The sequence below is a fragment of the Pseudochaenichthys georgianus genome, chromosome 21 (assembly GCF_902827115.2).
Source record: "Pseudochaenichthys georgianus chromosome 21, fPseGeo1.2, whole genome shotgun sequence".
Classification (NCBI taxonomy): domain Eukaryota; kingdom Metazoa; phylum Chordata; class Actinopteri; order Perciformes; family Channichthyidae; genus Pseudochaenichthys; species Pseudochaenichthys georgianus.
This window is the reverse complement of record NC_047523.1, coordinates 14,919,378-14,931,473: the sequence shown is the minus strand read 5'-3', so window position 1 is coordinate 14,931,473 and position 12,096 is coordinate 14,919,378. Positions and strand designations below refer to the sequence as shown.

The window sequence follows — 12,096 nt, the reverse complement described above, 5'->3', positions numbered from 1 at the left end:
TTGAAGTGGGACCTCTTGTAGTTATTGCATGTTTGGACAGGACGCAACTGTTATTGTGATAGGATCTAATTCCTGTTTGAAACATATTTGATCAAATTGTTGCAATAAATATAAAGTGTTATAATGAAAGTCCAATTTTGACATTTTGATTGAAGTTTCAAAGAACAGATTCACCATTATTATTCGTGCAGGTCTTGAACACACACACACACACACACACACACACACACACACACACACACACACACACACACACACACACACACACACACACACACACACACACACACACACACACACACACACACACACACACACACACACACACACACACACACACACACACACACACACACACACACACACACACACACACACACACACACACACACACACACACACAGAGTCTCTGCCAGCAGAAATAAACAGTAATGTAATAATGACAAGCCAATGTTGATCCAACCAACAGAATCAGATTGTGTTGTACTCTGTGGCGTTATCATTGGCCTGGTAGCACTCGGCCCACCCATTCTCCACCTATTTTATTGGGTAATATGTTTTCTTATATTAATCCTATTTAAGTGTAATATTTACACTGATAGCAGAGGGAGATAATGTCACAAACTTTGTTTTCTTTCACAGGTGTGTAGAGACATAGAGCACTGCCGGGTGAGAGTGAACGTTTAACTAGGTCAAATATTAAACTCATCTGCACTTAATGTGTGGTTATATTATGGTAATAACAGAGTATTCCTTTTGCACTTACTACAGTCTCACACTGAGGGGTTTTCTTCTAAACGGTCTAAATTACAGCAGCCTAACATTTAGTTATGGGTCAAGCTCCAAACACACACGAGCCTGCATTTCCCAAAATGCAGCTGGAAAGACTATCATTAGGCCGTCCCCGCCTGGTAAATTGTCTTAAAGGGTCCCTAGTATGCTCATTTTCAGATTTCATATGTTGTGCTTCTACGGTGACTATCATGTACAATGTGTTGGAGCACTAGCCAATAGAAGTGCAAGTGTTCCAAAGTAACAATAATAACAATAATAATTAATAATATTGATAATTATTGCAGATTATAGATTATAAATAAATCATTTAGGGACAAAGGGGTGAGATTAAATAAATTATACTTCTTCTCACTCCTTTTCGAACACTAGATGTGGGACTGTTTATGTTGCTAATGCTGTTGTTGTGTTGTAAATGTCATTTTTTCGTTTTGATTTGTCGATGATGCACTGCAAAAATGTTTTTGTAATTATTTATTTTACTTGTTCGAAATAAAATGTATCTATCAAAGTGATGTCACTGTCGCTGAAGCAAACAAAGGAGTCCAATCAAGGCTTTACAGGCAGGGTTGGGGGGGTGTAGGAGAGAAACGCCCTCTGGAGGGAACTTTGGGATTTTACATAACACAGTAAAGGACAGGGAAAACCCACCCAAAACGAATAGGGCCCCTTTAAAAGTCTCCAGGTTGTCTTAAAAAGCATGCAAAGCAGAAAAGAAAATGATAAACTCCAACCCAGACTGAGAAAACAGTATTTATGAATGTAATTCTTCAACTTTGGAAACCTAGTTTAGAGCTACAAATCATGGCAGTGGTTTAGTGGTTCTCTTTGTGTCATGTCAACTGGACTTGATGTGTACAGTTAGAGCCCCTTGAATGTGAAAAGCCACAAATTGCCAAAGTAATTGATCTCAAAGTGATTCAACGCTATTCCACACGTTATTTGGAGTAATGAAATCACAGCACAATATATACATGTAGGATTTGTGCCGTTGAATGTGACCAGAATCATGGAGAACACATCCACTCAAACACCCTCATTCCTCTGTTCTCACCTGTCTGCCAACTCTGTTATTATGCAGCCTCATCCTGGCGTGGATGTCCCTGTAGGTTTCGCGAGCATCCAAGAAGTCCCTGGAGAACTTCTCACCGAACTCCACGTCGGGGCTGCAGCCGCCCCACTCCCAGGAGTCCTGGGATCCCGGGAGGTCGGCAGGGAAGTGCTCCATGACCCCGTGGACCATACCCTTCCCCCGGTTGATGGCCTCCTGTTGCAAACGGTGCAGTTTGATGCGGAAAGCCTCCTGGTCCCCACGTCTCTTCTCATCACAGCTGCACGCCTTCAGTTTGCCCATGGAGCAGGCGTTGGCCACTGCGTGCACCACGCCTGCTGCTGCGATGGCATACGCAAAGGCACTCTCTCTGAAACCTGTAGTAAAAAGATAGGACAGTTTCTTTGTTATATAGCCTAAAGTGGAATTATAACGTTTCACAAACTTTCACAATCAGGAAACAAGGATTGGAAAATAAAGCACTGTTGTTTAAAAAAACATGTCATAACACACAGTTTTGAAGCTCAGTCCAAGACATGTTCTCAGTAAAAATGGCCAAGAGTAAGATGGAGTTTAAACTCTCTAAACTGACACACTGCTTCACTTTGAAGGTTTCTGAAAGCTGACATGCGTCAAAATTCAGCAATGTGACATGTTTCGTTTTAAGAATGCCTTTTACCAGTGTTATAAGATCAATTGTATTTGAAGTGTCAACACATTTCAAATAACCTGCAGGCAGAACATACCATCGTGCATGTGTCATTTACCTGCCAGGTGGAATGAAAGGATTAGCAGAATGAAGGAGGACATTTGAAAGCAGACCAAATTCAGATTATTATGACTTGTTTACAAGTTGAGTTGGGCTGCATTTCTCATCTTTTTACCATAACAGCACGAGGTACAGTAACACAACACTTACATTTCCCTCATTAAAGTGTTGCTGCGCAGCTGCGTGATACAACTTTAAGATGTCAAGTGATTTTCTGAGCCCTAAAATTAGTGTTGTACCTCCTCTATTTGGATAAAGATACGCAAAACAGTTTATTCACACGTTACATGCCAAGACTCATAAAAATGGGGAAACATCTGGGACAATAACAATTAAGTGTTCGTAAAAACACTTGCATACTTGGTCTCTGTGGGCCATGTGAACATGATCAGACCCCCACCACTCCCATCAGAGGACTCACAGAGGAGTCCCACACTGCGCAGCACTGTCTCCTCCTTGTATACAAGACATGTGGCAATGCCTTCCTCATACTGCTCAATGATGGGAATACAACTATTATCAGGAGTATTTTGGTTACGATTTTGATTATTTACCACGATTACTCATTGACTTTGGAAACTTCATGTATTTATTTAACTTTAAAAACATTTTAGCAGGGGATTTTCTTGAACTTTGAATGTAACACAACTACAAAACAATTACAAAAATTACAAAAAAGTATCAACAAATAAATAAATAAGTTATACAAAATAATTAGAAAAAAATTCAATAAATTCAATTGGAACACAATAAAGTATCTGCTTAAGTGCACTGCTAAATATATTTTCAATATTTTTGTAAACTATATTAAGCATCAATAAGTTAAATTGAGGAAGAATCTGATCTATGTTAAGTAAATTAGGGCGCTAGATTTTAACTCAAGACAAAATGAGATCATCAATAACATATCATCCTGATTATCTTGTTTCCATAATAGTTTGAAGCCAACTCATTTCCCAGCCTTACCTTCTCTGACAATCCATAATCTGTTTTTGACATTTCCCATCCTCCTAATAAAGTTTAAACTTACTGTACCTTCATATGTTGACTTATGTAGACTTCTGTTGTACGCATATCATCTCTCTACAGGATGTGTGAGTGCTTTTGCCATTTTCCCTTTAACCTTTGGGTTTTCTCCGGAAGTTTTTCCTTGTACGATGTGAGGGTCTAAGGACAGAGGGTGTCGTATTGTCATACTGATATTCTGTACAAACTGTGAAGACCACTGAGACAAATGTAACATTTGTGATATTGGGCTATATAAATAAACATTGATTGATTAAACACATTATTTTCTCATTAATAGCAACTTACACGCGGCACATGTAATCAGGACAACTGATCTGCTATGTTGGTCTTCATTTACACAATTGCACTGGCAATACACACATATATAGGGTTGGGTGCCGAGAACCGGTTCCAACATTTCGATTCCAACGGCAACATTTAGAAATGTGAATTTCGGTTCCGCTTTTCGATGCCTGAGGAAATGTTTCTCGCCGCTCTCTGTAGCCTACTGTATGACTGAGGCGGGGCGGGAAATGTAGCGTTGTACCTACACTTCCTACAGCGTAACCTAACCATGTTCGCCTAGGGCGCCAGATCTGTGGAGGCGCTGCGCTGACCGCTCTGGGAGGGAAAAAAAAATGTTTTGACCGTTGGTGCTCATCCTAATGTTCGGCCTTGATGTAACAACATTCATAATTAAGTAAATGTAACACCCTTTTCATCCCAGTTACACTTTTCATTTGCCCTGTACGATGGGCGCTGTAAGTGGTGACAATGGGGGATGTTGGCTTATCTGGCAACCGCAACTCACAGCCGATGTGGGAGTGAGCGTGGGAGTGAGCGTGCGAGTGAGGAGGGAGAAAGGGAGGGTGCACCGGTACGCGCTGTTGTTATTAGTATCTGGTGCTAGCTGCTCTAACGGAAGAAGAAGATGTTTCTACAATGATGTGGAGGAGAGTCCTCTCCAGTCAGACTGAGGCTGATAACTACAGCTCAGTGAGGTAAAGGACTCCGAGTGTTTAGATAGTTCACTTTAGTCTAAGTTATCTCAGTGGGTCTCAAACGTTTTGATCACAATTGATGTAAACACATATTTCCAAGGCACTCCTTTATAATTATTGGGATAAAACAGGTTTGAAATCATTCCAATGTATACTATAGGACAGTAAACCAGACATATCGTTTTAGACTGGAGAGATAAAAAAATATGCATAAATAAAATAGTAAAATAAGATATGAATGAACAACAAAAATAAAATACGTTACATGTATTTGTTATTGGCTATGGTAGGTTACTGGTTATGTTCACATACTTATTTAATTATTAAAATGTAAACCGATCTTTGTCATATGGGTGTTTAGAGTTGTACCCCCTAGATCTAGTCTCTAGTCATTCTGCTTAAAGTGCACCAGATTGAAGCATTTTACTTTAAAATGTTCAAACATTTCTTCCAGGTATGCCTGAGACGCAGATATGCTTGTTTTTCTCAACAAGAACTGTTCTTTAAAAGTTGGACTGTTGCACTGTTGTAGCTTCAGTGGTTCTCAGGTTAAAGTTACATAGCAGTGAATATAAACAGACTGATTAATGTGAATATTACTTTAAACTAACCTGTGTAAAAGTTTCTCGAATAAATGTAATTTTTTTGGTGGAAGAAGCATGTATCATTTTTTTACCCTGCCCCTCAAAGAATCGGAATTGAGAACCGTTAAGAATCGGAATCGAAAATTAGAATTAGAATCGGAATCGGAATCAGAATCGTGGAAATTCAAACGATACCCAACCCTACACATATATAACATTAGCGCTGTCCATGTAGATTCCTATCTGGGACAAATAATAATACATTTCAAATAGTTAAAACCTTGAATATTGAAGGAGGAAGTGCGACAGTAGCGCTCGCTCGTACCCTCTACAGCGTTTGTTGTTGGATCTCAGCCTACTGTGCCCTCAGGTTGTATTAAATCAGTCCCACTTGCAGTCATTTACTGGAGCAGAAAACAGTGAAGATTATACTGAAAACTTGTAAGGAAAACATGAAAAGAAACCACTTAGGAGTTTATAGCACGCTGCTTGAAGGGGAAATTATTCAGGCTGCTTATTGGTGTCAAATAAAAGGCTATTAACTGGAACTGCCCTTTTTAGCACTGTTTGATGTTACTTCCTTATTTGTATATTTCAGTCATCTTCATGCTATTTTGTTTTTGTGAGACATGATGTAAAGTATGACACATGTGTTGTCATTGTGGAGTTTTGTATACTTGACATCGGCCACATTAACAGGCGAAGGCAGCGCAATTACCAGTAAATGAGAAATGCATCCATTATGCAAGTGACAGTCTGCGGTTCTCCCATGCAACCAAACTGCATGTTTGAAGTATTGCCAAGACTTTTGCCAATGTGCAGAAAGAAAAGAACCTAAACATAACTCTTGAAAGACCGATTGCCAGTAGATCATCGCAGAGGGGAAAACATTGAAGGGTTGCAACGCATCACAATGTTATCCTGCAAGGCACCACGTTAATCTTAAACAGGCCTTTAAAAAGCCCCCCTATAAGGCATCCACTGCATTGTTTTAATGCAGGGCTGTTTTATTGCAAGGCTGTTTTCAGTCTGACCAAATTAGCCGACCAGACGCAAGTAGATTTTTCGGGAGTTTTAATTCCAACGAACTGCCAACTACCCATAGTGTCTCAAAATGCACAAACCCTAACCCTCAAAACGGCATTACACAGTTCAGTCTGAACGCACAACATGGGCATATCAACAGTTTTAGGTTGGTATGACGACCTGCTAGAAAGTTGCTTATAAACACATGTAGCAGATATGGAGCAACAATACAGTTAACATTGAATCATATTACATCATATGAAATCTCAAACAATGGTTCGAATACCTTACGAAAAGTTACTTCTTTGAATGCTTTTACGAGTTATTCTATCAATGTCAAATAACATGAGTGGTAAGCATGCTTGTGCAACCCCCTGCAGTGCAAAACATGATGAATCAAGAGTAAAGCTTATCGACGGCAAAACCAAACGATGAGCAAAAAGACTCTTTGTAAATCCGTTTAACACACCAACATACTAATAGTTATTTGCTCTTTATTAATAAAACTGTTCCCATTAACAACAACAAAATATGTTAGGAGCTTTAAAATTCAACATCTAATTTAGGGCAATTATGAATTTGGTTTTAAACCAGTAAGAAATTAAATAAACAAGACCCTCACACTCAAGGTACGGGGGAGTAAAAAGGATTGCACTTAGGCATATCCTTAGACATAGAAAGCCTGTTTTAGCTCTTGGCTCTGCAAAGCAGGCCCCCGGTAGACCAGGAGCAAATCAATCTAACAAATAATTTACCAGCTGTGACACGCCCGGCTGAACTGATGGCAGAGGAAGTGACAAAATGAATTAAAGTTTCAAAGGAAACTGTCACTTTGTGTTACAGAAACCGACTAAACTGGTTTATGCCTTTGCCGCCGAGAGTTGGGAAAGTGCTGAGAGCAAATTCACAAGCACTTGCACTGGCAAGGGAAGTAAAAGCATTAGAGCAGCCCAGCGAGGTGAGACACAGACACAGTGACAGAGAAAGAGAGGGAGATTCTCCTATTTCTGTCTATCCATGTCTTGCCTAACGTCCTCTTTAGCCTAGTTTTTGATGCAAACTAAACGGGAATGAACATGGGCCCATAAAAGTTATCCGAATCCATCAGCAGAGAGATACGTGGCAGAGAGGACCCAAGCACCGCTGATGTAGTAAAATAAGACACCAAACAAACATTGCAAAGCAGAGCCCCTGATATGCATCTCCAAAACTTTTTACATTTGAGAAATCTCTGCATGAATACTTAAAATGGCATATTCCAAATAAGTATTTCATGTGTATTTAGCTTTGCTAGAATGGCTTTGTGTAAACATGGATTAACTGGCTCTTACAGGATATTATTTTAAAAGCAACAATACCAGTTTGGTATACATAAGCCTTGTTTGAGACTTGATTATTTACTTTTCTATGTGCAGTTACATTGAAAATGTGTGTTAATCTCCACAATTCAACCTAATCCATGTCTGTAAATCTGTCTCAATGAAAGCCCCCCCTGTTGCAGTAGCTGTACGCAACGATAACTGCGGCACACTAACTTGTATCCATATGTTAGCTTCTGTGGAGCTTCTGTGGAGCTTCTGTGGAGCTTCTGTGAACGTATCAACATGTAACACATGAATCATCCGATTTTAAGAGGTTGTTTATGTCGGTGGTTTGGAGTTTCTGCACCCGAGGCAAACCAGGGATTCCAGAGCACCAACAACTGCCTCCAATAATAATGACAAACTGCGAGTCAGTGAGTAGTGAAAGTATGACCAGAGGTGTGTTAGCAAATACAGTAGTTAATCGTTTTTTTTTTTCTAAGATCCACAAAGGCAAGGTGAAAAGTCCTCAGTAAGGGTTGAAAAACCTTTTGTCATATTGCACACAGATTGAGGAGAACCTATATTATAGCAACACCCCTCCGGCCAAAGATCTGACGCATTTAATCAGGTGTTATGACGGGGGAATCCCATCAACTATTCAACGATACAGTCTTGGATAAAAGTTTTAAATAGACTACAAACTCAATATTGAAATGGTAAATAGGTATTGTCATACAAAATCCAATACACTTCAATGCAAGAAGAGCACTATGATGTACTTGAAATTAATTTGCTTACCAACAAGTAAAGCCTGAACTGTCAATTGATGATAGATTTAGGTGCAATTGGCATACTTATTGATTAATAATTCAGCTTATAAGCACTATGTTCTTTCCTATATGGTAAAATACAGGAACTCAACTAAAAACATGAACTACCAACCACATTGGTCATCTATCAAGGTGTGGTGGTCATTAGGAAACTGATGCCTCTCCCAGTCAATAACCTGGGATGATTCCATCTGGAGGGCTTCCCAACTCCAAAGGTCCTCTTTCATCCTTTGTAGCTTAGTTGCAAAGCTTCAAGCTCTACAAATCATCAGAGAAAACTGATCTGCATGAGGTCTGGTAATCTTTAGGTGACTAACTGCTTTTGAAGTTACCTGCTCTTTTGTCCAGGTTATTAGGAGACACGGTGAGGGTTGGAAAGTAGATACAAGTCTGCTCTTTACTAGAGCGAAAACTAAGCATTTAGAGACTTCACATCCGCAAGATAACATTCAAGAATTTCTTTATATGTGTTAAAGTAAACTATCCCAAACCCAGTGACCCAATATTACATCAACGCTTGTTACGGACAAGTTTCTTTGTGGCAACTAATCTTTCTAAGCCTTTCCTTTCAAGGTTTTCTATCAAAGTGTGTTTGAGGATGAAACCACAGCCTGTTTGAAGACCAAAACCTTTGAACTCCATGCTTGCACTTCCTTGTTTTCTTTCAGGTGTTTTGTGGTGACACCTCACCTCTGTAAATTCCACCTCAAGACGTCTCGTAAGGATTCTCTTATGAGATTCTTATATTTTGATCAACTTTGAATCAACTTATTTGTGCTGAGACAATATCTGTAATGCAAGACATCCAAAGCACTCACAGGAAAATCAATTCAATTACAATTGAACAGTAGGCTTAGGGTTGGCCGAATGCTGTTGTATTGGGACATGGAAACTGACCTCTTTTAAAGACTATGCTGTCGTAGGGTATTTTGTTCCTCGTCTCCAGGCTGGAGCAGTTCCAGCGGTGCCCTCTGAACTGGTGCTGGCACTCATGGATGGCAATCTGGATTCCCTGGATTGCTGAAGCAGTCACGTCTGGGTTGCGCATGCACACCTCCAGCTGGCGCCGCGTTAAACCCGGCAGCGTGAGACACACGGTGTTGGCATTCAGGATCGGGTCGATGTTGGGGAGCTTCAGGCCCAAGATTTCATTGGAGTCTACCCTGCATGGAGCACATAGGTCAGGTTATTGACAGAGACGGAAACTCATAAATCTTTTGTCACTCACAAAAGTTTTTAGGGTTCTGAAAAATGCTTGTTAGGTGCCACAACGGTGTTCAGTTCCCACAGTATTAAACATATCCTGACAAGATGAACCAGTGTTGTTGAATAGCCTCAATAATACAGATACCGCGGGTCAATGGTGGCTAAACAGTTACCACATGCTGGAGGTTAAAAAAAGAGAAATGTGCACAATATTTATTTGCTTTTTAATTTTCAGAGTCAGTTGAGAATGCAAAGTTCGGTTATCACCAATATGATATACATTTAAGACTGATCATTATGATAACAATAAATCCATTTGCTCAAATGATATTGCCAAATATCACATATCATTTTAGCTTTTTAAATCTACGACACCCTTTTTCCAGGGTTCATACTATTTAAACGAATATGCCAAAGCTTTCTGCAAAGGCATTCTGTTTCAGTTTGATTTTGTGTTAATGTTTGCCAGATTCACCTTTGGTTTGCGAATCTTCAAATTGATGCAATATAATCGTTGTACAGTGGGTAAGTTGAGGGAACAGGATTTACTTACTTATTTACTGTCGGCATGAATCACATAGTTATAGTAAACGTTTTGGATACACAGTCGCTTTTTACCTCAGTAAATCAGTTAGCATGTCAATTCAATGACTTTTAACGCTGCAAGGTGTGTCCCTGTCTGCTGCCTCTGTTGCAGATCAATCATGTGAACAACAGTAATTCAGCTGACGGCGGTCAAAGCCCTTTTCTACTTCACAGAGAAACACTAACAGCAATAAGCAGGAAAACACAGGCTGCACTGATGATTGAGCCCAGAGGTGCACAGCTTTTTAGTAAAGTAAACCACAGGTTGTATGTCGCCCTGTGTGTATAACCAGACACACGAGTGAGGAGCATGTATGGCTGTGGGCGGACATACACACATACAACACCTGACATGTACGCAGGAATACCCAGGTGGAGAGAGGAGGGAACAGTAACACTCACAGAGACACTAACACAGCTGCAGAACTTTGCATACTTTTTCTTTCCTTAGCTTTTATGTGCTACGTGTAACATCTGCAGGTTTCTCTTGTGCAAGCATTTTCAAACAAAGAGAAAAGGTTGACTTCCTGAGTGAAAAAAATAGCTTTAACTGTCACAACATTCTAAACTGCAACATGCCGTGACATAAAATGATCTTATGCATATATTAAGGTGGCTTTGCATGTACTGCAATTACCAGTTTGTGTTTGTACCTGTTGTGTTTCTTGCTTTGACAGTTGACCTGTTTCAACAGATGTCTTTATAAATGTTAACTGTTTATTGATTGGCAACATTGTTTGGGAATGATGCATGGCAAGTAGTAATTTGCAAGAGATTGTAAACTTGTAAAAAGTAGATCCAGGTTTCAGTATATATGTGACCAGCTCTATTGAAATCAGTCGGAAGTCGCAACGGCTCATTTCAGAATAAACGTGGATTTGGGTGTTTTGTTTGATTTTAAATAAACAAAGTCTTGGCTTTCAGAATATGAAACTTGTATTGCCAAAATATCCCGATAAATAAAATGTATGAAGTTTGTAAATTATTATTTGTGTTCAATCTTAATTGTGTTACCTTATGCTAAATCACTTTTAAAGATCACTGTATTAAATTATATAAGTATATAAGTTATAATGAGTAAAAAACCCAATTTGATGTAATAAAAAAACATTTTTCAGTTAATTAAACCAACATAGGCTATAATAACTTTTCTTAGTGGGATTTAACTCCATATTAAACTCAACTCACCTTTTATCCAAAAGGCAGATAACCACCAAGACGCATGCTATTCTGAGGACCGAGTGTTCCATTTTGAGCATTGCAATTGTGGAAAAAAAGTTTAAAAAATAAAGACACAAGGGTTTAAAGTCCAGTATTCCGCCTTAAAGTTTAAGGGAGGACTAAACAGAGGAAGGAGGTCAGGTCAGGTCCGGATAAACGTTGGCTCTGGACTTGACAGCTCCGACGACGTCCAGATGTGGCAGCAAGCGGCGGGATACTAATTCACAAAACAAAAAGTTTCATCCACCTTTAGTGAATGGAGGAGGTTGTTAAAAGTTTGAGGAAAAAGTCAGAGTTGTCCCTCTCATACACATCCGTATACATCCCGGTGTTTTCTCCGATGTGTTTGCATAGGTATAACATCCGAAGAGAGACGGCAGGAGCAGATAGGCGCTCTGAATGAAGTCTGCCTGACTAGTGATGTTTCGGTGCGCTCCGATAGTCCTAAACTACTGCACTTAACGCTTCGCCTGCCCACTTTTTTTTTTGCGTCACCTAGGGAGAAGAGGAGCGCCGAGGGAGGTCAAGTGCCTCGTTAAAGCAGGATAGAGATCCTTTTAGATAAGGAAAGCACAAACACTTAGCCTGCGCCCTGTGTGTGTGAGGGAGAACATTTACATTCACTGCGATGCTGAGGATGAGGAAGGTGGTGGGCGGCATGGGGAGTATTGCAAAAGTGAACTTGTCTGGGGAAAACAGGAGGATTTTTATTAAGTAGG

General features: G+C 39.8%; 1 protein-coding gene across 1 annotated transcript in view; it reads right to left on the bottom strand.

The window, feature by feature from the left end:
- The window catches only part of wnt10a (wingless-type MMTV integration site family, member 10a), a 28,160-nt gene extending 16,393 nt beyond the window's left edge, over positions 1–11,767 (bottom strand). Inside the window, exons 1-3 of the mRNA XM_034109383.1 lie at positions 11,345–11,767; positions 9,263–9,528; positions 1,847–2,220 (exon numbers count right to left, since the gene is read on the bottom strand). Of these exons, the coding sequence (XP_033965274.1) occupies positions 1,847–2,220; positions 9,263–9,528; positions 11,345–11,415 (711 nt within the window). The 5' untranslated portion in view covers positions 11,416–11,767. The remainder of the gene's footprint in view (positions 1–1,846; positions 2,221–9,262; positions 9,529–11,344) is intronic.
- Between the last annotated feature and the right edge of the window lie 329 nt (positions 11,768–12,096).